The sequence below is a fragment of the Mus caroli genome, unplaced genomic scaffold (genome assembly GCF_978045245.1).
Source record: "Mus caroli unplaced genomic scaffold, Mus_caroli_1 scaffold_10, whole genome shotgun sequence".
Lineage (NCBI taxonomy): Eukaryota > Metazoa > Chordata > Mammalia > Rodentia > Muridae > Mus > Mus caroli.
In genome coordinates this window covers 73,146,884-73,174,320 of record NW_028227265.1, presented here as the reverse complement: position 1 = coordinate 73,174,320, position 27,437 = coordinate 73,146,884, and the positions used below count along the sequence as shown (strand labels likewise).

Below are 27,437 nucleotides of genomic sequence, written 5' to 3'. Positions count from 1 at the left end.
TTTATTAAGCAAGAATTCCAAATCATGTGTAAAAACCGCTGTCTCCTTAGTTTGGATTATCATTAAGCACATTGTAGCTAATAAAGCTTCTTTGCCAGCCTGGAGCCTGCTGAGGTAGAAGGGGCTTCAAGGGCTTCTTCTCAGCTAAGCCACTTCAGTGATGAAGTGTCATACCTTGTGATTGAGAAGGGCCATTATGTATGTGCAGTCTTAGTGATGCACCTTAGTGACAAGGTGAGGCTCTGTGAAGAGCCATTAGGAACTCACAGGTGTGGCTCATTTTCTGTTTCAAGGTATTTAAATTAATTAACAGGGCTTTCAGTTATTTAAAACTTAAAAAGGTTCAAGTTATTTGTCTAATGTCATTGCTATCTCTTTTTTGGAAAAAAAAACATACAAATCTGTTTTGTATGTTTTTGTATGTTTTTGGTAGATACCCTCCATATCTCTTAAGTTTCTTTGAAAAAGGTTTTTCATTTCCATTTGGATTCTTATTTACCTGTCTATCTTTTATCTGAGACTTCCTATTGACACATTCTAGCCACAAGGAATTTCAGGTACATATTGCCAGTATTCAGCCATTTCTCCACATCTTTTATTTTTATGTACCAAAAGTCCATAGAAACAAAAGTCCTCAGTTTAAACAGTACCCATAAGTAAAGTGATTTCTTCCTGAATCCCACACTCCAGCCTGAATAATCTAATTTTCCTACCCTGTGGATGAAATGTGCTTTTAGGATGATAAGATTTGCTTTGAGGGAATTAGTCATAGGACATCTACACTGCCCACAAGTGGCACTTCACCATAATGTGGATAATGCATGTCCTTTGCTCTTAGGAGAACGGGTGACATTTGCATTCCTGGTGTACCCTTTCCTATTAGTGCCATACAGTATACAGGTTTGCAGTCATTGACCTCCTTATGGGTGTTTCCCTGAGAGGAAAGATGGCAACTCCTTAAAACAGATAACCAACAGAGACTTCAAAGAGTTCCTATGTCTAGTCACTATTTGTGAGGACAAGATTTTCAGTAACATAGACAGATGTAGTTTTGTCTGTACAAAGGTCATCTTCTCAGAATCATTCCCTCTTGGGAAATATGCTAAAGCAGTGAATTTTGAGATGGCCCATTCAGGTTGTCCTTAAAAACACACATTACTTCTGAATTATATTCTGAAGGTCTCTAAGCATGTGACAGGGCTTTGCACACTTACAGAAGAAAGAAAATATTACAAAACTTAGTGTATATAACAAGATGAAATAACAAGGTTAAAAACTTACTGAAATTTCTCATTAGTAAATCTTGTGCATTTATTTCACCATAAATGAAAAGGTGGGCGCTTTTTTTCATTCCCAGATAGATATCCCCAGATAAGTCATTGTTAATTACTCAAGCTTTGGGCTGGAGAGATGGCTCAATAGTTAAGAGCACTGACTGCTCTTCGAGAGGTTCTGAGTTCAACTCCCAGCAACCACATGGTGGCACACAACCATCTGTAATGGGATCTGATACTCCTTCTGGTATGTCTGAAGACAGCTACAGAGTACTCATATACATTTAAAAAATTATTCAAGCTTTGCTGTTTTTATTTTCTTTTTTATCCTTGACTAGGTAAGGAAGGTAAGATTTCATGCTTACCTTAGCATCCTGCAGTGCTATAGGAAAGAAACTGGGAGCAAGCAGAGCAGATTCCCTTTGTGCTGTGCTTGTTCTCTGCCTGAGTCTTCCTGTGCAGACTGTCTGTAGCTGCTCTACAGTGCACACTCCAGGAAGGGGGACTTCTGAAGTGGGCTATACCTCTTAATGTACTCTACTCTACATGGCGCAGCATACTCGAATTTCCTGTTTCATTATGGTTCAGATATGTGAAAACTTATGTGTCAGTCCTCAGGAAAGAAAAATTAGAAATCTAGATTGAATTATTTTGTGTTATAATTTTTTTTGCTAAAATTTAAGTAGTAGACTTATGAAAACCTTCGAAATTACTGTAAAAGCAATCAACCAACATGGGCTTTGGTTTTGCATTCTTAATACCATGCCCTGTCCCATGCTGCACAGCACTGTGCGCCCTGGCTGGTCTTTGGTCTTTACCTTCTCTCATTCATCTGCTTTGCTCCAGGTTTCCTTTCTCTGTCAAGTTTCTTTTATTTTTTGGCATACATAGTTCAAAATTATCTCTAAAGATAGACCTTTTTCTTCTTTCTCTTAATAATTTTTCCATCCTCTCCACCATGTACTAATATTTCCAGGTGAGTGTGCCTTCCTCAGTTTCCCCACCTTGAGCTCACTTCTTATGTAGTCAATTTGAACTTGACTAAGTCCATGGAGAGACTTCTGGAAAGTCACTACTTTCATTTTTCCCAATTTGCTGCCCTGTTTTCCCGTGATCTCCTGGAACCATCTAAAAGGAGACCTGCTGTGTTTTCCTTGGTCACTGTAATGCTACCATAAAAAAGCTCTCCTAAGGCGTTTACTGTTTAGGAAAGAGGCTCAGAAAGTTTTAAGTAAATAGCTTGTTTTCACATCATTAGGTGACAGCACTGTAGTCAGAGCATAGAGCGTGATTTGGTATCGCTTCTTTTTTTTTTTTAATTTTATTTGTAATTCATTTTTTACACTCCATATTCCATTCCACATCCCACACCTCCTCCCCACCACACCCTGTCTCCACATGGATGCCCGCACCCCCCCACCCCACCTGACCTCTAAACTCCCTGGGGCCTCCAGTCTCTTGAGGGTTAGGTGCATCCTCTCTGAATGAACACAGATCTGGAAAGCCTCTACTGTGTGTATGTTGGGGTCCTCATATCAGCTGGTGTATGCTGCCTGGTTGGTAGTCCAGTGTTTGAAAGATCTTGAGGGTCCAGATTAATTAAGACTTCTGGTCCTCCTACAGTATCACCCTTCTCCTTACTGAGGCTATGGAGTGCTCACAAAAAGGGATCTATCATGACTGCCCTCCGAAAGACCCAACAAGCAGCTGAAAGAGTCAGATGCAGGTATTTGCACCCAATCAATGGACAGAAGCAGCTGACCCCTTTTGTTGAATTAGTGATGATGCCACTTCTTGTAACTTCTCTCTGTCATTCAAGGTTTTGTTTTTCAATTTGCTTTCATTTGGTCGTTTGGTGTTTGTATGTGAGGTGTTAATTTTTCTTTAAACTGGGATTTAATAGTAGTCTTAGCTAGCCAAAAACTCAATGCTTATCCAATGCTAGCCTCAACCCTCCTGTCTCAGCCTCCTTGGTAATGGGGTAATGGGATATACTTGTATACTGGGCTGACATGGACCTGTACACATCCTTTTTATTATTATATTATTATTATTATTATTATTATTATTATTATTATTATACCCCAGTCTCTTAGATTCCAAGACATTCTTCTGTCATCCTACTTACCTGTAAGATTTCTTGTTCAAAGTCTGTAATAGCCACTCATTTTGTTTTAACTCCTACTGGAAACTGGTTTAAGTTTTAGCATAATATTTTTGTGATTCTTCTCTTGCCCTCTTACTCTCTTCCCTCTCTGTTCCTTCTCTCCCCACTCCCCTCCCCTGCTCCACTTGTTCATGGCCTCTACTCCCCCACCCCTCTCTCTCTCTACCTTTTTCTGTCTCTACTCCCTCTTCAACTCTCCTCCCCATGCCTCTGATAAACTCTATTCCATACTAAAAAGCAAACAAAACAAAACCAAAAAAAAAAAAAAACATCTTTTTGTAATTCTTAGAGAGTGTTATATGTGCATACTACGCATATTTATCATTCCTACCCCATATTCCTCCTCTAATGTCACCGCATACACCTCTACTCCTCCCAACTGTGGGTCTCCTTTTTATTTGTATTTATTTTGTTTGTTTGTTTATGTGTATTGGTATTTCCCCCTTCCTCCTCCCCTCCCCACCTTTATTATGTTTACACACACATGTGACTGGAGCCCAGACTTGCCAGAAGAGGGCGCCAGATCCCCTGTTTCTGAAGTTAGAGTGTGTTATAAGCAATCCTATGATCCTTGGGAACTGTCCCTGGCCCTCTGGAAGAGCAGCTTCCTAAAGGCTGAGCTATCTTTCCAGCCCTATACTTTTATTCTGGATTTTTATTAAGATATAATTTCATCAGTACATCATTACCCCCATACTCTCTCTCATATTCTGGGCACTGTATTTTTCATTATTGTTTTACACACACACACACACACACACAGTGTTAACTGAAGTAATAATAGATTAACTAGAAAGAGCAGAAAGATAGGGTTTGTGTGTGTGTGAGTGTGAGTGTGTGTGTATACATCTCCTATGCCCATGCCCTCCCTTTTTTCCTCTCTTATTTGGAGTGAAACCCAGGGCTCTGCACACAGTGAACAAGTACCGAGCACTGAGCTCTCCCTGGGCCTTAACACCCTCAACTGCTTGTTTGTCTTGAGGCAGGGTCTCACATACCCCATTCCATGTTGGCCCCAAACTCCTTGGACTCATTCTGTTTCCACTTCCTGAATTCCAGGATTACAAATGTGTACTGACACTCTTGGTTTGTTGTTGTTGTTGTTTTTTATCTGGTACTGGGGATGGAATCTCATGTATGCTAGACAAGCACTTTTGAGACCAACTAGTCACATCTATGGCCCATCTCTTGTTTTGTTATGTTGATTTTGAAGTCATTTTCCTCTTTATCAAACCAGAAAATTGGTTATCTTTCACTTCATTGCCTTGTAGACTGATGCTTAACATTTATCAAGTATATTCACCTCTTAACTTCATTCATGTGACATATAGAGTTTTAAATTATGTTTTAGACTCTATTATTTTCTACTTTGCTGTTTTGTACATGCTCAAACCTGGATAACTGCCATAGCCATTTACTTAATTTAGAGCCCATTATTTTTCTTCATGGTCTCAACAGGCTACATATTCCAAGATTCCCAAAAGCTTCTTGTGTGTAGATAGTCCTGAAACTATATATATTTTGTTTTTTCTATGCATATGTAACTATAAAACTTAACTCATCATGAAGAATAATAAAATACAAGAATTAGTAAATAGAAAGCATACAACAATATACAGTAATAGAAAGCATATGAATGTGTTCTCTATATGATTTATGTCATTTCCACCTTTTCTTTGAAAGGAGTCACATTGTGGGGTCCCTTTGCTAGCATTACTGTTCATGTGTTTCAGAGCATTTTTAATGGTCCATTGATCACAAGTACTGTGACACCAGGGCAACCAACATGGGACTTGTGTCATATACAACTGGGACACAGAGCAGCTGAGGAGGGGCTTAGAAACGTGTGATTTTACTCTATTCGAAATGGTGATTAACTTAAAACTTGGGGAGTTTTAGGAAGTGTTTCTGTACCAAGGTTAACTAAATAACAGGCCAGAAAGCAGATCCACACTAAGAGAATTGTTACATTGTCAAAGTCACACTGTAGAGCATTGCTTCACTTTGTTATGTAGCCTTCAGAGGTTTTTGCTTATATGTGGCTAGAACATACAGATCTTGCCATAAAATTCAGTCCTAGACTTACTTTCCTGAAAAGAGCCCAACTTTGTTTCTCGAATTACCTTTGCTCTCATGATACAGAAAAGTAAAACTGCTTTCTTCAGTGTGTTTTTCATCAAAGCTATTGAGACCTTTCACTCCCTCAAATCTTATCCAAGTGTCCTAGCTCTTAGTAATTGTTTCTGGCACCGGACTGTTAAAAATGCTTATTTTACATGTTCATTTAAGCTTTCTTCAACCATCTTGTATCATTAATTTGTCTTATGGATATATTCTAGTTATTTATATACCTATGTCATCACCACAAATAACCTTAAATTTTCTTTGGCTAACATACTTGTCTTACACTACTCATTGTCTTTTACTCAATACTGTACCTATGTAAAGCTTCAAGGTCAGATGTATAGAGAGATATGTAAACATGCACGTGTGTCTGTTTTATAAAGCAGTCTCTGGGTATCCGATACTATATGTAACTATGAAGCTTAAATGGATAGTTTCTTAAAGGCCTCTAATTCTTTGGAGTTGATTAGATGACTCCAGTGAGTCATGGTGCCTGAGCCCATCAGTAGCCTTCAGGCCTCCTTTAAGAGTAAATCCTGGCAAGAATATTTTTTTTGAAGCAAATAGAAAGCAGTAGACTTTTAAGCTGGGTAGTGGTGCACACAACTTTAATCTCAGCACTTTGAAGGCAGAGGCAGGCAAATTTCTGAGTTCAAGGTCAGCCTGGTCTACAAAGTGAGTTCCAGGACAGCCAGGGCTACACATGGAGAGAAAGCCTGTCTTGAAAAACAAAAAACAACCAAACAGTAAACAAAAAAATTGATATTAATATGAACATTATGAGTAAATATTGGGCATAATGCTGGTTTTCTATACCAATTATATTTACCTTCACAGTAACTTTCCTTTAGAAATACTTCTAAGGGCCACCTACTTTGACCAGTCATTTAACTGCTAAGCGTATCTTTATGGCTTGGAGCCTTCTCACAAGACCATAACCATTGTGGTTTGTTTGATTACCTGACATACATGTTTTAGAATTCTCTACACGTAAGGACTAGCAACTACCCTGATCATAACAGCTGAAGTCATTCTAAAAGTTGAACAGAATAGTATTCAAACTAGGAATTAAATTTAAATAAGCAATGGAGTTAAATAGTAGTAAATTTGAAACTTAAGTTTATTTTGGAAAAGCAAAAAAAGAAGAATGAATCAAGCAGATGACAGAGTTTGAGCAACTGAGCTTTCTTCTGTGATGCTAATTTGAACTGATACTTGTGCTTGCTGGCTACTCCTCCTATGCTTACAAGGCTAACCTGCCTGCTCAGAGAAATCCTAGCCTTGAAACTGGCATGTACCTTTTTTCCTTGAAAAATCAATAAAGTTGGCTTATTTCAGGTCATTTTCCCAGTTTTCTGAATTGTATGTATGCTCACTTCTTCACATTCAATTATTTTAGAGAACTTAAGTTAGATTAAATATGTTAGCTTTCCAAACATATGTTCCATAAAAAGGAAATGACCAACAGTGTATTATTATTAAATATATTTTATGATACTTAATGAGCCACATATTAAGGTTCCTGTGCAAGTAAATAACATCAAATAATGTTGAAATGGCACCATCATGTATCTAGAGAATTATAAATTTATTTTTGTGTAGTTTTAACAGGGAGACTAGAAGAATTTTATATCTTTCATCTGGTAATTGGTGTCTGAATAAAGTATTATAAATAAAGTACTATAATGCATAATAAACATCCCCTTGTCTTTGAATCACTTCAGTTAAAATTAACCACTGGAAATAATTCTAAAGGATTTTGCCATTGTTCCATATAGCCATTTGGGAAACAGACATGACTCACATTTTGCTAGGCAGAGGAGTAAGCATACAGTCAACTCTCAGTCATTCAGACAAACAGTGGAAAGGATGGAACAAACATTAACATTTGTGTAGTCCCTGCCCCTCACTCACTTCCAAGAGAGCCTCCCTCCCACAAAAGGCTTTCTATCTTGATCACAATACCACATGTAGCCTTTGTTTCTAGGAGTCAGTGGGATACAGCTTGATCGGACAGGAAAGCTTCATGCTGTCATAGTCTGCTCTTCTAGTTGATGCCTGAGCATTGCTTTTATAGTCTTGCATCTTACATGAAAGTTGATAATGTTGCTGTTAACATTCTGATGGCTCATAAAATCAGCTTAATATAAAAATTCTTATCTTCAAATTGCAATTTGCAGATAATTATAACCTTTCAAAAAGCATTCCCTCTTAGTACCAAATTGCTTTTTAAACTTTTTAATACAAAATTTTAATGAGGAAATTTTTTTATCTTTGAGAGTCTTTCATAAAAATCCTTAACTTTTAAGATTCTAATGTGTACAGTATTTCTGAGTACAACGTGTTTGTAAAGTGAAGAAATGCTGAAGGAATTTATGTGCGAAAGCAGTATGTTGCATGTACATCATATGTTATATTCTCTGCCAGTTAGCTGCACACATTATGTTAGTATCCAGACATACGCATTCATGGGAATGCATGTATCTGGAACTACAAGTTGAAATAAACACACTTGCCTTTTATTTCAATAACTGCACATTCAAATGCACCTGTCATTTATTTGAATGTGAGGGAACATTGCTTTCAGCGGTTGGATTTTTTTGTTGCTCTTGCTGTTTTGTTGTTGTTGACTTAAGTCAAAGTAGATACAGATGTAAGGGTAATGCTTTTCTGGACAACTCTGCATGCAGAGAAAAGGAAATTCAAAGATAAACCAGCCAAATACAGCTTACATGCTTTGTCGCAGTGGGATTTTAGCCAGATGCTTGCAAAATGTAGTGATGTTTAAAGACAATGTTGAGCCAACCTGGAGTTTGCCTTCTGTCCTGGAACTGAAATAATATCTTTGTTTCCAGTACAAAGTTGTTAGTGTTTCATTTGGAGAATCCAATTGTTTTTTTTTTTCTCTCTCTCTCAAAAAACTATTTCCTTAAAATATATACCACAGTGTACATATGTGAACTTTAAAATTACTTTCTCTTAGGAAAAGGAAGTAATTGTTACAAAGCTCACTTTTATAGTATATCTCATGGCTTGACCACATCGCCTCCCAAATTAGTCCCTATTTCTGTATACTTAATTTATCCTGTCACGAGCCTGAAAATAGTATGTCTTCATGAATTTTAACTTTGAATTTCCTCCTTTTCATTGCATGTAAATTACCAACTACATCCTAGTTTTAGATCAGACTTAAGCTAGTATTTTGCATGTTAAAGCTATAAACACTACAGTAATGCTGGAAAGAACCCCCAGCTGTGGTTCTGCAATTGCCTAATTACTAAAATTATAAATCATGGCTAAATGTGCTTATGTAGCCTTGTCTTTCTGTCTTAGGGAGTGAGCTACTTTATGTCCAAGGGTATCCTAGATGATTCGCCAAAGGAAATAGCAAAATTTATCTTCTGTACCAGAACACTAAATTGGAAAAAGCTGAGAATCTATCTTGATGAAAGGTAAAGCAAAATTAAATTTTTATCAGAAATGAGTTAAGTGATATGTTAACTTTATTTTAAAAGCTATAGTACATAGAATAATCTAGTTGCAAAATTGAGTAAAAATAAAAGAAAGATTATTATATCTTACAGTTGGTTTGACTTTTTTGTTAACATGTTTCTAAAAGGTTGCCATTATAAAAGTAAGAAATGGCCATGTATGGCCTGACACAGCTGTTCTGACAGCACACAGAAGCTGAGGCAGAGGTTCCCAAATCTGTTGCCAGCCAGAACTGGGGAGAGAGAGAGACACTATGATAGATAGCCCCAACATCCCTGGGATAGCAAATTAAAAGCAGACATCCTGGTAGAAGTTGCAGCCCTGACTTTTTCTTAATAGTTAGTCATGAGCTAAGTGTTTAGGTAACCAGAAGTTCTAAATCCCAAAACTGCCCATTTAAAAATTCTATTGTAAAGACAAATTGTAATATTCAAAACCTAAGGACTATAAGGATATACAAATAGTCACATAATGTTGCAGAGAGTGATTCTATGCAGCCTGAAAATTCTGCAAAAGTGAACCCGGAGAGATGGCTCAGTTAAGACAACTTGTTGCTCTTTAGAGAGAGGATCTGGGTATAGTTCCTAGCATCTACATGGTGGCTCACAACTCCAGTGCCAGATCATTCATCCTCTCTGTCCTCAGTGGGTATTGTATGCACACAGTGCCCAGACAGGCATGCAGACAAAAAACATCCTTACACCTTTTTTAAGTCTTAAAACCGTGACGTTTAATATGCAATCATTCAGGTAGAGTTGATGGATGAGATAACATTTTCATCAGAGAGATAGTCACCTGTGCCCTTACATTCTAGTTAAATGCACACATAAGAATACTCAGAGGAGCATCTACATCAGCATGCTGGTCATGAAAGAAGTCTCCAAAGGAAGGTGTTGTCCTTAACTACTTTGTATTTAAATGCTAAGGACCTAGAGATTAGTACTTCTTTGTAGATCTTTCTGTAAATATTTAGTTTTGCTGACCTCATGATCTCTGTTGCCTTTGCTTATAACTCTGCCATTTGTGTTGTGTAAGCAGACTCAGGCCAACTATAAACAAAGCAGTATGGTCCTGTTCCATTAAATCTATTTACAAATACAAGCAGTAGGTCAAAGTTTGCCCACTGGCTATATTTGCCTAGCCTTGCCATAAGTAATTGATCAAAATGAAGACTGTGATCCTGTAATCAAGTTTTAGTTCAGTAACAGTTGAAGAATGTTGTTACAAAGAGTCACACTGCACATTACATGCAATAGGTTAAAATATATAACATACATATGTTTACATGTTATATAATATTTATACAATTATAAACACTTACATATATATATATATATATATATATATATATATATATATATATATATATACATAGAATTACTATGCCCATATGTTTGGATGGTGAGTAACCATTAAAAAATGATGTGAATCTATTTCTAAACACAAACTGTTTACAATAAACCATCAGGAAGGAAGAGCAGACTGCAAGACAGTGTGTACTCTATGTGAATACATGGCTAGCTCTTAGCTCTGAATGTGTGCTTTAGTACAATAGAGGAAGACTCATTACTATTTAAAAGACATCAACTCTAGAGCTCTTTGGACATAGATCAGAGGGCACTTGGAAAGAAATAGCAAGGAGGTTGTTTGTCTGTGTGTAGATTTGACTAGCTTTGAACTTATGATCCTCCTGCCTCAGTTTCATGAGTCTCACCACACCAGCTGAGCAACATTTGCAATACTTGAAATCTTATGTTCTTCGTAGAATTCTGTATTTTACTTTATGTGCTTTATTTTAGCCTATTTGAGAAGTTCAAAGTAGCTTAACTTTGTAAATAATCATACTTAATTGTTTTAAAGGGTAAGGATAAAATATACTGATATCTTAATCAATAATCAAGTACTTTTATACAAAATGATATTATGATTTTTTTTCTCTTTCTTTAGGAGAGATGTCTTGGATGACCTTGTAACCTTGCATAATTTTAGGAATCAGTTCTTGCCAAATGCACTGAGAGAATTTTTTCGTCATATTCATGCCCCTGAAGAACGTGGGGAGTACCTTGAAACTCTTATAACAAAGTTCTCACATAGGTTCTGTGCTTGCAATCCTGACCTCATGCGAGAGCTTGGCCTTAGTCCTGGTAAGGATAGCTCAGTGTGCGTGTGCGTGTGCGTGTGCATGTGTGTGTGCATAAATCTACACATGCTAAACACTTGCTTACCTGCTGCACTGTGTGGATAGAACACTCAGGAGGACATGTACTTACCCTTTGCACATGAAATGCATAGCTTTATGAAGAAAGTTGATTAACTCTTTAGTTATTCTTGTTATTTTTGCCAATGACTGTAAAGGTTATGTTGAAGCTTTTAATAAGCTGCATATAGATGAAAATATATTTCTACTAAAATTTATTTTTAATACAATTAGTTTTCACCATGTATATACTTATGTATGCTGTGCTCTCTCAACTTTCATACGTGTATGTTCATTTTACAAATTTACTTGTATCTTTGTATTAAGAATTGTGCATTAGTCAAAGATGACAAAACATTTACCTGTTATGTGATATTTGCTGAACATGTTCATAAGATACAATACTTAGCTGTCTTTAAGACTGCAGGATCCTAAAATGTAAATAGCATAGCAAATATCATGATAGTTGCTACTGCTGTGATATAAGCATCAAGTATTGCCCTGTGACTATATGAAAAAAGAAAACTACTTTGTTGCATGTACTAGCTCAGTCAGCACAATGTTTTCCCTAAAGATTAATTTTTGGCGTTAAAAGTGCAGATTGCACCCACTTTAAAGGCATATCTCTCCAATGAGAATAGGGATTTAATGATCTTAAAAATTCTTTACATTCGATTTTTAGTACCATGGTAATACATTTCATATCGTTAAATATGCTTTCAAATTAAATTGGGTTTTTGTAAAAAGCATTCTTTAAACATAAATATCCTGACCTTTTTTTTTATCGGGCAGGATCATAAGATCCTGGTGGAACTTATTTAATCATAGTTGGATGTGTCTCAGGAGAAAAGCAAGTTCTGAAATATTAAATTCGGAATGTGTTTTCACTATAAAACTCCTAAAGCATCCTGAAGGTCCTCTGAACTGGAGAGTGTGCCCATCGCCTTGAAGGTCAGAGTGGATGATGTTGACTCAGGTTGTGCAATCTCACAGTTTCCCAGGACAGAAGCTGAAAGAGTAACCTGGAAGCAAAGCCTAGGCCCACAGGGTGGATTGGCCACCCTGTGTGATCTATTGAGATTCTGAACTTTTGTCTCCATAAGCCCTGTGGATACTTGAGCTAGCTAATGGTGTGTTTCCTTTTCCTTCCAGATGCTGTCTATGTACTGTGCTACTCTTTGATTCTACTTTCCATTGACCTCACTAGTCCTCATGTGAAGAATAAAATGTCAAAAAGAGAGTTTATTCGAAATACGCGCCGTGCTGCTCAGAACATTAGTGAAGATTTTGTAGGACACCTTTATGACAACATCTACCTTATTGGCCATGTGGCTGCATAAAAAAGCACAAGTGTTTGAACTTCAACTTTTTACTCCAGACTGAGGCTACCCAGGGACAGACTTAGTGGCAGCGGGGTTGCATCAGCACTGGTCACTCCAGTCCAGCCTGTGTGTAAAATCCAGCTTGACTGAACCCACCTTTTTTGTTTCACTGTTTTCTAGTTTAGAAATCTCAAAACTAACTAATTTTACAGAACTTTCTTAATTTGCTCATCATGTTTGCACAAAACAGCCACTGTCTAACACAACTGTTAGAGAATGTTAAACTGACATATGCTCTGTAAATGGAGTGTTTGTGCATTAGATTGCTCTGGAAACTATCCATTTCCATCCTTTTACAAATACCATGTAATGTATGCATATTTAACTGAAGAGATTTATAATCATAATTATTTTATTGTAAAGATTTTAACTAAAGGTTTTCCTTTTCTCTTGAACTGAGTTTGGAAATTTATTTGACTCTGAACTAAGAATATTGTTGACTTTGTCAAAGTTGGATCTGACCCTAGAAACCAATACCAGCTTCCCATTTCTCTGAACTTTGAAAAGAGGGTTGATTTGTTACTATATTAATATACTATGCAAAACTGGCCTTATTTGTATAACATATCATTTGATTCATTTTTAAAACTTCTGGGTTAATAAAGTTTCAGCATATCACTTAAACATTGAGAATATAAAAATGTGTCAGAATTTAGAAGTCACATTTATAAACAGAATAAAATGTGATTAGAACTCAGGGAGGTATTTACTTCCTTGTTTCTGAAATACTCAGTGTTAACTATTTTCCTAATCTTGATCTCTTGATTAGTTAACTAATAATAGGATACTATGCTGTGAATCACATTCTTCAAATATTTATCAAGGGCTTTCTCTGTGCTGTATCCTATGCTCCATTACAGTACTGGTACCTGGACATGAGTTCTGCATTCAGAGATGGCACATGCTTGTGTAATAAGGGGAAAACTGCTGAATTTATTTTCTCTTGTTATTTTTTGGAGTGTGATGCATTGATCTCTCCCTCTGTCTACCCCGACCTCTTTTCTGTAGCTATCTGTGTTACCACCTGAAATCTCCCACCTTCTCTATCTCCTCTCTTTCTCAATTTGACTGTCATTTAAAAAAAAAAAAAGTTTAATTTCCACACTCTATATCCTTTTTTTTAAATATAATTTTCCAATGGAATTATTCAGGTAGAAAATATAAGCATTTTACAGAGAAAGCCTGAACACTCCACCTAGATCCTACAATCAGAGTTCCACTCTATTCAGCATATATGAACCCATTCCTCCACCCATCAACTCATCTGAATGATTTTATTTATTTATTTTTATTTTTTTTTATTAGGTATTTTCCTCAATTACATTTCCAATGCTATCCAAAAAGTCCCCAATACACTCCCCCCCCAGTCCCCCACCCACCCACCCCCACCCCTTGGCCCTGGCATTCCCCTGTACTGGGGCATATAAAGTTGGCAAGCCCAATGGGCCTCTCTTTCCAGTGATGGCCGACTAGGCCATCTTTTGATACAAATGCAGCTAGAGTCAAGAGCTCTGGGGTACTGGTTAGTTCATAATAATGATCCACCTATGGGGTTGCAGTTCCCTTTAGCTCCTTGGGTACTTTCTCTAGCTCCTCCATTGGGGGCCCTGTGATCCATCCAATAGCTGACTGTGAGCATCCACTTCTGTGTTTGCTAGGCCCCGGCATTGTCTCACAAGAGACAGCTATATCTGGGTCCTTTCAGCAAAATCTTGCTAGTGTATGCAATGGTGTCAGGGTTTGGAAGCTGATTATGGGATGGATCCCTGGATATGGCAGTCTTTAGATGGTCCATCCTTTCTTCACAGCTCCAAACTTTATCTCTGTAACTCTTTCCATGGGTGTTTTGTTCCCAATTCCAAGAAGGGGCACAGTGTCCACACTTTGGTCTTCGTTCTTCTTGAGTTTCATGCACTTAACAAATTGTATCTTATATCTTGGGTATCCTAAGTTTTTGGGCTAATATCCACTTATCAGTGAGTACATATTGTGTGAGTTCCTTTGTGAATATGTTACCTCACTCAGAATGATGCCCTCCAGATCCATCCATTTGCCTAGGAATTTCATAAATTCATTCCTTTTAATAGCTGAGTAGTACTCCATTGTGTAAATGTACCACATTTTCTGTATCCATTCCTCTGTTAGGGGCATCTGGGTTCTTTCCAGCTTCTGGCTATTATAAATAAGGCTGCTATGTTTTAAACATAGCAAAATTAATTTCAAAAATCTACATTCTCTGTTGCTAAGCACATACATTTATATATCATTGATGAAAGGTCTACATTTTTACCATCTTTCACTTCCAGGTATAATTTACATTTAAGAAAATGTAAAAATATGTGAATCTTTACAAATGCCTATCCCATGCAAATTAAATTGATATGTCAGTTATATGAAGTTTCTTCCACAATTTTAGAGTTGTTAAGTTACAAAATCCAAAGTCTTTTTTAACAAGCATCTTTAAATGAGGAAAAAAATATTCTTTCATGTTTGCCAATAATACAATTTTAAATACTTATTTTGTGAAGATTCAAGCCCTTTTTACAATATTTTTCTTTTCAAAATGAGAACATCCATTCAAGTTGGAGTCAGCTAGAAACCATCATAGTTTTATTTGATTTTTTTTGTTGTTGTTTTACTTTTATTGAAATAGATTTGTCTCTCACAGACACTGCATCCCAAACACAGTTTCCCCTTCGTCACTCCTCCCAGCTCCCCACACTTTCTTGTCCCCCAGGGCCACTCCCCACATTGATCAGAAAAGATCAGGCCTCCAAGAGTCCACAGCCAAGTAGGACAAAACAAAAGATATAAGAAGACAAGGCACTATGTGAGAGAACCAAATATGACTTGGGGAAGAAAAACAAAATCAATGAGATGATTCCTAATGGCACTCAGGTCATACTTCCTTGTCCAGTTGTTATCAGAGGCCTCCTCTGGCAGCATAAGGGAGTGGTGCTAAGCCCCACAGCCGGGTGTTATGCACAGAGAGAGTCTAACTTGGAGTTCTCCATCCAGCTCCTATCAGAAGAGGCGGGGACTGGGTGATTTATAGGAGTCAGAGGGGATGGAGGACACCAAGAGAACATGGTCCACAGGATCAACGAAGCAGGGTTCCTATGGGCAAGCAAGGAGCTTGCATGGACCTGATCCCAGTCCTCTGCATATATACATGGATATTAGCTTGTATTGTGGGACTCATTGTTATATTTGAATATAACATTCTTTTTGAAGAAATTCTTGCTGAATATGCAATTCTACTTTAATGCCTTTCTTCTGGTATGTGTGCGTGCATGCGTGTGTGTGTGTGTGTGTGTGTGTGTGTGTGTGTGTGTGTTTGTATTATTTACAACATTCCCAAATGTCCCCCTTCCTGGTCCCCCCTTGCAGAGTTCTTTCCCCATCTCCCCTTTTGCCTATGAGATGGTGTCTCCCCCATATCCCACCACACTGGGGCATCAAGACTCTGAAGGATTAGGTGCACCCTCTCCCACTGAGGCCAGATAAAGCAGCCCTCTACTACATATATGCCAAGGACCACAGACCAGACCGTGGATGTTCTTTGATTGGTGACTCAGTCTCAGGGATCCAGGTTAGTTGACATTGTTGATCTTCCTATGGGGATGCCATCCCCTTCAGTTCCTTCAATCTTTCCCCTAACCCTACCATAGGGGTTCCTGACCTCTGTCCAATGCTTGGCTGTGAATATCCGCAACTGTCTAATTAGCTGCAGGTAAAGCCTCTCAGAGGACAGTCATGCTAGACTCCTGTCTATAAGCACAACATAGCATCAGTAATAGTGTCAGGGACTGGTGCCTGCCCATGGGATGGATCCCAAGTTGGGCTGGTACTAGTTGGCCATTCCTTTAATCTTTTCCATTTTTTGTCCCTATATTTCTTTTAGACAGGAGCAAATGGGTATCAAGTTTTGTAGGTGGGTTGTTTTCCCCATCTGTCCTCTTGTGGGTCCTGTCTGACTACGGGAAGTTGTCTCTTCAGGTTCCATATCCCCACTATTGGGCATTTCGGCTAACCCCATTGACTTCTAGAAGTTTTCCCCATTCCAGGTCTCTAGAACTTCCTAGAGGTTTACCCAACTCCCACCCCACCCCACCCCTGGCAGCTGCATATTTCCATTCATTCTTCTGGCCCTCTGGGCCTCTCTCCTGTCTCCCCTATACCTGATCCTGTCCCCCTTTTTCCCTCTCCCTTGCCATTCCCACCCACGTCTCTCCCTGTCTCTGTCTCCCGTGATCATTTTGTTTCCCCTTCTAAATGAGATTAAGCGCTTTACTTGAACCATCTTTCTTTATTAACTTCTTAGGGTCTGTGGGGTATATCATGGTATTCTGTACTTTTTGGCTAATATCCACTTATCCGTGAGTACATGCCATACATGTCCTTTTCAGTCAGGGTTATCTCAGGATGGTATTTTCTACTTCCATCCATTTGTCTGCAAAGTTCATGATGTTCTTATTTTTAAAAGCTGAATAGTATTCCATTGTGTAATGGAATCACATTTTCTGTATCCATTCCTTAGTTGAGAAACATCTGGGCTTCCAGTTTCTTGTTATTACAGATAACGCTGCCATGAACATAGTGGTGCATGTGTCTTTGTGATATGGTGGAACACTTTTTTGGGTATATCCCCAGGAGCAATATAGCTGGGTCTTCAGGTAGAACTATTTTCAATTTTCTGAGAAACTGCCAGATTGATTTCCAGAGTGGTTTTGCAAGTTTGCAATCCCATCAGCAATAGAGGGGTGTGTTCCCCTTTCTCCACATCCTTGCCAGCATGTGCTGTCCTTTGAGGTTTTTTTTTTTGGGGGGGGTGTTGTTTTTTGCTTTTTATTGTAGCCATTCTGATTGGTGTGAGGTGAAATCTCAGGGTTGTTTTGATTTCCATTTCCTCGATGACTTAGAATGTCAAACATTTAAAGTGTTCTCAGCTATTCGAAATCCCTCTGTTGAGAATTATCTGTTTAGCTCTGTACATCATTTTTAAAAATTGCGTTATTTGGTTTGTAAGATTATAACTTCTTGAGTTCTTTATATATTTTGAATGTTAGCCTTCTATAGAATGTAGGGGTAGTGAAGATCTTTTCCCAATCTGTAGACTGCCGTTTTGTCCTATTGACTATGTCCTTTGCCTTACAGAAGCTTTTTAGTTTCATGAGGTCCCATTTATCAATTGTTGGTCTTAGAGCCTGAGCCATTGGTGTTCTGTTCTGTACATTTTCTCCTGTGCCAAAGCATTAAATGCATTTCTCACTTTCTCTTCTATTAAATTAAGTGTATCTGCTTTTATGTTGAGGTCCTGGATCTACTTGGATTTGAGCTTTGTGCAGGGTGACAAATAGAGATCGATTTGCATTCTTCTACATGCAGACTGCCAGGTAGACCAGCACCATGTGTTAAAGATGCTTTCATTTTTTTCCACTGTATGGTTTTGATTTCTTTGTTAAAGATCAAGTGTTCAGAAGTATGTGTGGGTTTATTTCTGGGTATTCTATTCCATTGATCAACCTTTCTGTCTCTGTACCAATACTATGAAGTTTTTATTATTGCTCTGTAGTACAACTTGAGATCAGGAATGGTGATTGTTTTAAATGTTCTTTTATTGTTCAGAATTGTTTTGGCTATTTTGAGGTTTTTCTCTTTTTCATATGAGGTTGAGAATTGATCTTTCAATGTCTGTAAAATGTCTGTAAAATTGTGTCTGAATTTTGATGGAAATTGCATTGAATCTGTAGATTGATTTTGGTAAGATGGCCATATTCATTTTGTTAATCCCACCAATCCATGATATAATGTATACCATTATATCATCTGTGAATAATGATACCTTGACTTCTTTCTTTCCAATTTGTATCCCCTTGATCTCTTTTGTTGCCTTATTGCTCTGGCTAGAACTTCAAGTACTATATTGAATAGATAGGGAGAGAGGGCAGGCTTGTCTCTGATTTTAGTGGGATTGTTTCAAGTTTTTAATTTGATGTTGGCTATTTGTTTGCACATATTGCTTTTTATTACATTTAGATATGTCTTGAATTCTGATCTCTATAAGACTTTTAACATGAAGAGGAGTTGGATTTTGTCAAAGGCTTTTTATAAAAGCATCTAATGAGAAGATCAATGGATTTTTTTTTCTTTGAGTAAGTTTTTAGTAGTAGATTATGTTGATGGGTTTTTGTATATTGGACCACCACTGCATCCCTGGGATAAGGCCTACTTGATCTTGGAGAGTGATGTTTTTATGTGTTGTTGGATTCAGTTTGTATTTTTGCATCTATGTTCATAAGCAAAATTGGTCTGAAGTTCTCTTTTATTTTTGGGTCTTTGTGTGGCTTAGGTATCAGGGTAACTGTGGCTTCATAGAATGAATTAGGTAGTGTTCCTTCCATTTCTATTTCATGGGATAGTTTGGTGATTAGCTAGTATTAGCTCTTCTTTGAAGGTCTGGTAGCATTCTGCACTAAAGCCATCTAGCCCTGGGCTGCTGTTGTTGTTGTTGTTATTGTTGTTGTTGTTGGGAGGTTTTTAATGACTGCTTCTATTTCCTTAGGAGTTATGGGACTGTTTAGATAGTTTACTTGATCTTGATTCAACATTGGCATGCGATATCTGTCTAGAAAATCATCTCTTTCATCTAGATTTTACAGTTTTGTCAAGTATAGGCCTTTGTAGTAAGATTCAATGACTTTTTTAATTTCCTCAGTTTTTGTTGTTATGTTTACCTCTTAATTTTTGAATTTGTTAATTGGGACACTCTCTCTGTGCCTTTAGTTAGTTTAGCTAAGGGTTTGTCTATCTTGTTGATTTTCTCAGCTTTTGGTTTTGTTGATTCTTTGTATCATTCTTTTTGTTTCTAATTGGTTGATTTCTGCCCTGAGTTTGATCATTTCCTGCCCTCTACTTCTCTTGAGTGTGTTTGCTTCCTTTTGTTCTAGAGCTCTCAGGTGTGGTGTTAAGTTGCTAGTGTAGGGTCTCTCTAATTTCTTTATGAAAGCACTTAGTGGTATGAATTTTCCTCTTAACACTGCTTTCATTGTGTCCTATAAGTTTGGGTATGTTCTGCCTTAATTTTCATTGAATTCTAGAAAGTCTTTAATTTCTTTCATTATTTCATCCCTGAGTAGAGAGTTGTTCAGTTTCCATTAGTATGTGGGATTTCTGTTGTTTCTCTTGTTGAAGTCCAGTTTTATTCCATGGTGGTGGTCTGATAGAATGCAGTGGGTTATTTCATTCTTCTTGTATCTGTTGAGGCTTGTTTTGTACCCAATTGTATGGTCAATTTTGGAGAAGGTTCTGTGAGATGCTAAGAAGGTGCTAACATAACTTCTGTTAGTTTCATTGTGTCTTTGCTTAATTTCTGTTTCAAAGACCTGTCCATTATTGAAAGTGGTATGTTGACATCTCCCACTTTTATGGTGTGGGGTTCAACGTGTACTGTATTTTTAGTAAAGTTTCTTTTATGAATCTCTTTTGATTAATTTTTGTTAAAAGCCTATTTTATTGGATATTAGAATGGCTATCCTAGCTTGTTTCTTGGGACCATTTGCTTCAAAAACATTTTTCTAGCCCTTTACTCGAAGTATTATCTATCTTTGTTGCTGATGCGTATTTCTTGTATGCATCAGAAGGATGGATACTGTTTTCACATCCAATCTGTTAGCTCTTTTTATTGGGGAATTGATGTTGAAAGATATTAATGATCAGTGATTGTTAGTTCCTGTTATTTTGTTGTTGGAGGTGGGACTGTGGTGGTGGGGATTCTCTTCTTTTGTTTTTGTTGTGAAATGATTAATTCCTTGTGTTATCTTAGGTGTAGTTACCCTCCTTGTGTTAAAGTTTTCCTTCTAGTATCCTCTGGAGAGCTAGATTAGTAAAAAGATATTGTTTAAATTTGGTTTTGTCATGGACTTTCTTGGTTTCTCCATTTATTGTAATTGAGAGTTCTACTAGGTATAATAGTAGGGGCTGGCATCTCTGGTCTCTTAGGGACTGCAAGTTATCTGTCTAGTATCTTCTTGCTTTTAGAGTCCCTGTTGAGAAGTCAGGTGCAATTCTGATAGGTCTGCCTTTATATATTTGTTAGTCTTTTTCCCTTAGAGTTTCTAATATTCTTTCTTTGTTCTGTACATTTAGTGTTTTGATTATAATGTGGCAGGAGGATTTTCTTTTCTGGTCCAATCTATTTGGTGTTCTGTAGGCTTCTTCTACATTTATGGCTATCACTTTCTTTGGACTAGGGAAGTTTTCTTCTATAATTTTGTTGAAGATGTTTTCTGGTCCTTTGAACTGGGAATCCTCACTCTCTTCTAGTCCTATTATTCTAGCTTGGTCTTTTCATTCTGCCCCATATTTCCTGGGTGTTTTGAGTTAGGAAGTTTTCACACTTGTCATTTTCTTTAACCAATGTGTCAATATCTCTTATGATATCTTCTACACCTGATATTCTCTCTATTAGCTCTTGTATTCTTTGGTGAAGCTTGCATCTGTAGTTCCTTTTCCCTTTCCTAGGTTTTTCATCTTGAGAGTTGCCTCCATTTCTCCATATCTGATTTCTATTTCCACTTTTAGGTCTTGGGTTCTTTTGTTCATTTCCCTCACCCTTTTGATTGTATTTTCCTGAATTTCTTTTCTTTTTTTTTTTTTTTTAATTTTTTTATTTTTTTATATTTTTATTACATATTTTCCTCAATTACATTTCCAATACTATCCCAAAAGTCCCCCATAGCGCCCCCCACTTCCCTACCCACCCATTCCCATTCTTTTGGCCCTGGCATTCCCCTATATTGGGGCATATAAAGTTTGCAAGTCCAATGGGCCTCTCTTTCCATTGATGGCCGACTAGGCCATCTTTCGATACATATGCAGCTAGAGACAAGAGCTCCAGGGTTCTGGTTAGTACATCATGTTGTTCCAACAATAGGGTTGCAGATCCCTTTAGCTCCTTAGGTACTTTCTCTAGCTTCTCCATTGGGAGCCTTCCTGAATTTCTTTAAGAGATTTATTTGTTTCCTCTTTAATAAATGTTTCTCTGCCTGTTTGACTGTGGTTTTCTATATTAATTTAAGAGAATTATTTATATCCTCTTTAAAGGCTTCCATCATCTTCATGAGATAAGATTTAAGGTCAGAAGCTTGCTTTTCAAGTGTTTTGGGGTATCCAGGGATGCTTGTAGTAGGAGAGCTGGATTGTGATGATGCCAACTTGCATTGGCTTCTGTTGATTATGTTCTCTTACTTAACTTTTAACATCTGGTTTTCTCTGGTGTTAACTGGTCTGGCTGTCTAGGATTGGAGCAGGCCTCCCCAGTGCCAGGTGCAGTTGTATGTCCCAAGTTACAGCAGGCCTCCTGGAAGTTAGGCAGTTTTGTTTCTCTGGTTTGAATAGACCACTTGCATCCCTGGTTAGAGATGTTCTCCTGAGAGATAGGCAAGACTCTGGGGAGGGGGAAGCAGGTACACTCATCTGCCATGGGAGCAGGTAGAAATACTGACCAAAAAGGTGATGGGGCTCCAGCGGGGAGGGATAGATCCCATGTCTGATCAGCTCTGTGGAGTCCCAGCTGGCATGAGTACTGGGGCAGTGGTCTCAACTGTGTCCCCGTTTAGAGTAGTCCTCCTGGGAGATAGACAAGGCTGTGGGGCAGGGATGCAGGCATGCCAATCTGCCAATGTCTTTCTCCTTTGTCTCCCTCCCGCAGCCCCCGTTTTAGAGAAGGGTTTATCTTTGGCTTATGATTTATAGAGATTATAGTTTGGCATTGTAGGTGAGGCATGAGAACTGGGACCAGCTTCATCCAAGGCAGTGAGAGGTTTTAGGAGGTTAGGACATACAACATGGCCCCCTTACATCTCCATAGATCAAAAGCCAAAGCAAGGCCTGGCAATAACACAAATTTGCTCATAAAGATTCATTTCTGACAGCCAACTTCATTTCTTAAAAGTTCCACAACCTTCCATTATACCAATTCCATTATTCCAATAATACCATTATCTGGGGACCAAGTGTCCCAACACATGAGCCTGGTGGAAACATCCCATTCAAACGATAACATTCCCTTGGGCCCCACAAAATTATGAACATCTCCATGGAAAAATGCTTCAAAAGCCCAAACTCTGGTATCTTCAGGACCTTAAAGCAACCTTTTTAATGATGCACTTCTGTAAAATAAGATGCAAACCACAAAATGTTACATATTTCAAGTATGCAATGCCATACAGAATCCCTTTCCAAACATGAGGAATGTAGCCAGAGCAAGGACAAATTGGAACAAAGCGAGATCAAAACCCAGCAGTAGAAACAATAAACTCCACACCTGTCTGGGATCTGGAACTCATGATGTCATTTAGGCTCCAGACTCTGCCACTTGTAGTACACATGACCCTCCTCTTAGACCAGCTATACTCAGTCCCTTCAGCTTTCCCTGGAAGATACCCCATTATTCTGAAATTTCCAGTTTCCAGAGGTCTCCATTGTAAGTTACAAATCAATTTCAATTTCAGCTCCCTACTTCGTTCAGAAACTCCATGTAGGGAAAATGTCCCTGCTACACCTTGCCTAGCCTCGATAGCTTTCTAGTTCTTGGTGTAAGCCTAAATGTTCCCATAATGCTGCCAACATTAATGTCAATAATGACCCCCAAGTTCATATGCCAGATCAAGATAGACCCTGGCCTATTTGGACCACAGTTGGTGTAGTTTCTATATGCCATTCTGGCTGAACCTGGGGAATCACTTCTCCAGACAACCCCACTATAGCATGTACCCTGTAAGTTCTTACCTTCCTAGGCACTGTGAAATTCAGTTCTGTTTTTATACCCTGGAGACTTTGATGGGAGTCTTGCTCGCAAGACTCTATTCATGTAGTGTAGTGTAGTGTAGTATAGTGTAGTGTAGTGTACTGTAGTGTAGTGTAGTTTAGTGTAAGTGCATCCTATCTTCCATCCATCTCCCTGTCCCTCTGTGTGTCTTTCCCTCCTTCCCTCTCCCTTCTTTTCCCTCCCCAGGTTTACCTAGAACATAGTATGTAACCCAGGCTGACCTGAACTCACAGAAATCCTTCAACCTCAGTCTCTCAGATTTGAGAATTATAGGCCATGATTCACCATACACATTTTCCAATATTTCACTTTTCCTAATTTCTTCAAATTACTGCCATCTCTTCCTCAGCCATTTTGTCCAAAGTTTGAAATTCACATATTGTTCTTCTACTGGCCCAGATGCAAATTTTCCATGTTTTCTGCTTTCTTTGTAAATTTCTTGTAGTCAAGAACAGTAATCTGTAACCGTACTGTTGCCTAAATGTGTGTTATTGTCACATTTCCTCTGCCTACAGAAAGTTATTTTATACTTTAAGGAGACAGAATGTGTTGGCTGCTTTTCCAGATTACACCATGGATGGCTTGCATTCATTTCTGTCTCTGTTCTCCTCTGAAACCCTACAAGCCCAGTATTTGCTATGTGTACTTTGGTTGGCATTCTGGTCTTCCTCACTTCCCTTAGCTCTGACTATAGCACTTCAGGGCTTCCCTAGTCTGTAGTTTCATAGTTGGGCACATTCCTCCCACAAACCAACTCCAGAAGCTAATGAATGTGATCACATTTACACAGCATTATCCGCAGTTCCTGTCATCCATACATAGCTGTTCAGAATAACTGTATGTGTTCTCACATTCATGCCATATCATGGTGTAAAGAACAGAGGTCTTCTGACTTCCCTGCACACAAAAGAAATAAAATACGTAACAAAGAGAATAACGGGCTCTGGAGAAATTACTCAACACTTAAGAGTACTGGCTGTTCTTCCGGAAGACTCGGGTTCGATTTCCAGCACCCATATGCCTCTGCAGACAGCCACCACTCAAATGGTACATGTACACACATGCAGCTCAACACCCGTACACAGAATATTTTAAAAATTAAAAATAAAAATTGAGAAACAGGACTTTATATTTTGGTAGAAAAGGGAGACAGAAAAAGGAACTTTAAAAAACTTCAGAAAGTCTGGAGGAAAATAGAATTGTAAGGGATAAGGAAGAAGTGTCCAGAAGGATACAGAGATCTTGGGGTATAAGAGGAGAAGTTGCTTAACGTGTGAGGCGATGGCTTCAATCCACAGTCCCTTCTCATCTGCAAAAGGATATTGAGGGTGACACTTACTTTATAGTCTACACTTTAGTTACTCCATCTCTTCTGTGGCTTCTTGACTCTCTTTCCATCTGTGATTGAGTTCTTTGAGGCTCAATGGTCACAGTGCTGCTAATGGCTTTTAGATCATCACTAAATAATTATTCTTTTACCCAATATGTAATCTGACCTCTGCTGAAACCCACAAAAGTGCTTCTTAAACTGTCTATAATTTCTTCCCCAATAAGAGCTGGGTTGTCTCAAGTCTACAATGTGCCAAATCAAGTGGACAAACTCTTATATAGTCATTAGTCATGTTTTATATGATACAAGTCATATTTGAGAAGAAATGGCACAAAGGAAGGCAAATGAAAGGAGAGAAGGAAGAAATAAGAGAAATGATGAATAAAGAGGATGGAAAGTAAAGAATGAATAAAAGAGAGATTGAGGCAAAGGAGAAGAGAGGGTGAAAAATCAAAAAAGAGGAGAAGGAGAACGTGCTTAAAATATTTTTAGTTTCCTCCAAATTTGTCACCAAGAGCTTTTTCCTGGCACAATTTGTTCAATTAACAGCTTTGTATTTATTGCTGATATTTTGCTAGCTACTGAGTGATGAGTTTCATTGTGACATTTTCATGCATATTTATCATTATTCTTTGTTTTTATTTGCCCCCATGTGACCTCCCCCCAATTACTTCATGCTGACCTCCTCTGTCCTCTTAAATATATCACATGTAGTCCATTACCCTATTTTTTCCACTTTGTTAAGACCTCTTCCTCTCTTCTCATAATCCCCTTTCTACTTTTGTGTTCTACACACACAGACACACACACAAACACACACACACTATACACACACATTCACACACTATACACACACATTCACACACCATACAGACACAAACATACACCATAAACCACACACACACAATCACAACACACTGTACACACACATAACATATATGCACATACCTTTTACTTTCTGATTCTATAATAGAATACTCTGTGATAAAAGCAACTCAAGAAAGGATTTCTTCAGCTCACAGTTCAAGGGTATGATCCATCATGATGGAGACGTTATGGCAGCAAGAATCTGAAACAAATTACACTGTGTCCAGAGCCAGGAAAAGGAGAGTGATGAATTCTTGTGATTGGCTCATTTTCTCCTTTCTATACAATCTAGGATCACACCCATAGAATGGCGGGTTCTCTCACTCCAAATAGACAGTTTCCCTGGTGATTGAAGAGCTTACAGAGTTGACCATCAAGATTAAGTATAACATCCTTTCATCTTAGCTCCAAACTTTGTCTCTGTAACTCCTTTCATGGATATTTTGTTCCCTATTCTAAGGAGGAATAAACCATCCACCCATTGGTCTTCCCTCTTCTTGATTTTCTTGTGTTTTGCAAATTGTATCTTGGATGTTCTGTGATTCTGGGTTAATATCCACTTATCAGTGAGTGCATATCTAATGACTTCTTTTGTAATTGGGTTACCTCATTAAGGATGATATCCTCCAGATATATCCATTTGTCCAATAATTTCATAAATTTACTATTTTTAATAGCTGAGTAGTACTCCATTGTGTAAATGTACCACATTTTCTGTATCCATTCTTCTGTTGAGGGGTATCTGGGTTGTTTCCAGCTTCTGGCTATTATAAATAAGGCTGCTATGAACATAGTGGAGCATGTGTTTTTATTAACAGTTGGAACTTCTGGGTATATGCCCAGGAGAGGTATTGCTGGATCTTCTGGTAGTATTATGTCCAATTTTCTGAGGAACCTCCAGACTGACTTCCAGAGTAGTTGTACAAGCTTGCAATCCCACCAGCAGTGGAGGAGTATTCCTCTTTCTCAACATCCTCTCCAGCATCCCATAATCAGCCACCAAACCCAGACACTATTGCATATTCCAGATTTTGCTGAAGGGACCCTGTTATAGCTGTCTCGTATGAAGCTATGCCAGTGCCTGGCAAATACAGAAGTGGATGTTCACAGTCATCTCTAAGATGAAACACAGGGTCCCCAGTGGAGAAGCTAGAGAAAGCACCCAAGGAACTGAAGGGGTAGCCCTATAGGTAGAACAACAATATGAACTAACCAGTACCCCCAGAGCTTGTGTCTCTAGCTGCATATGTAGCAGAAGATGGCCTAGTCGGCCATCACAGTGAAGAGAGGCCCCTTGGTATTGCAAACTTTATATGCCCCAGTGCAGGGAAATGCCAGGGCCAAGAAGCAGGAGTGGGTGGGTAGGGGAGCAGGGCAGAGGAGGGTATAGGGAACTTTCGGGATAGCTTTTGAAATGTATATAAAGAAAATATCTAATAAAAATTTTTTAAAAAGATTAAGTATAACAATGTTCAGCCACCAAGACTCCTAAATTCAGGTTACTGGATCAATCACTGGTGCTTTAATTTTTAATATTAACACATGACCTGCTTTTATTTATTTAGCATTTTTTACATGTATGAGTGTTTTGCTTGTGTGCGTGTCTGTGTACCATGTGCATTTCGTTCCCTAGAAGAGCAGAAGAGGATGACAGATCTCCTGGGACTAGGGAAATCAATGATTATGAGCCACCACGTGGATGCTAGGAACTGAACCCAGTTCCCCTGTGAGAGCAGCCCATGTACTTAAGGGCTGAGCCACCTTCCCAGTCCC

At 38.2% G+C, this 27,437-nt stretch overlaps 1 protein-coding gene across 2 annotated transcripts in view; it reads left to right on the top strand.

Moving 5' to 3' along the window:
- Positions 1-13,031, top strand: part of Fbxo8 (F-box protein 8) — a 41,231-nt gene extending 28,200 nt beyond the window's left edge. For both annotated transcript variants that reach the window (XM_021169668.3, XM_029480342.2), the window contains 3 exons: positions 8,899-9,017; positions 11,005-11,201; positions 12,407-13,031. In XM_021169668.3, coding sequence (XP_021025327.1) covers positions 8,899-9,017; positions 11,005-11,201; positions 12,407-12,594 — 504 coding nt within the window. In that variant the 3' untranslated portion in view covers positions 12,595-13,031. The remainder of the gene's footprint in view (positions 1-8,898; positions 9,018-11,004; positions 11,202-12,406) is intronic.
- Positions 13,032-27,437: the final 14,406 nt, after the last annotated feature.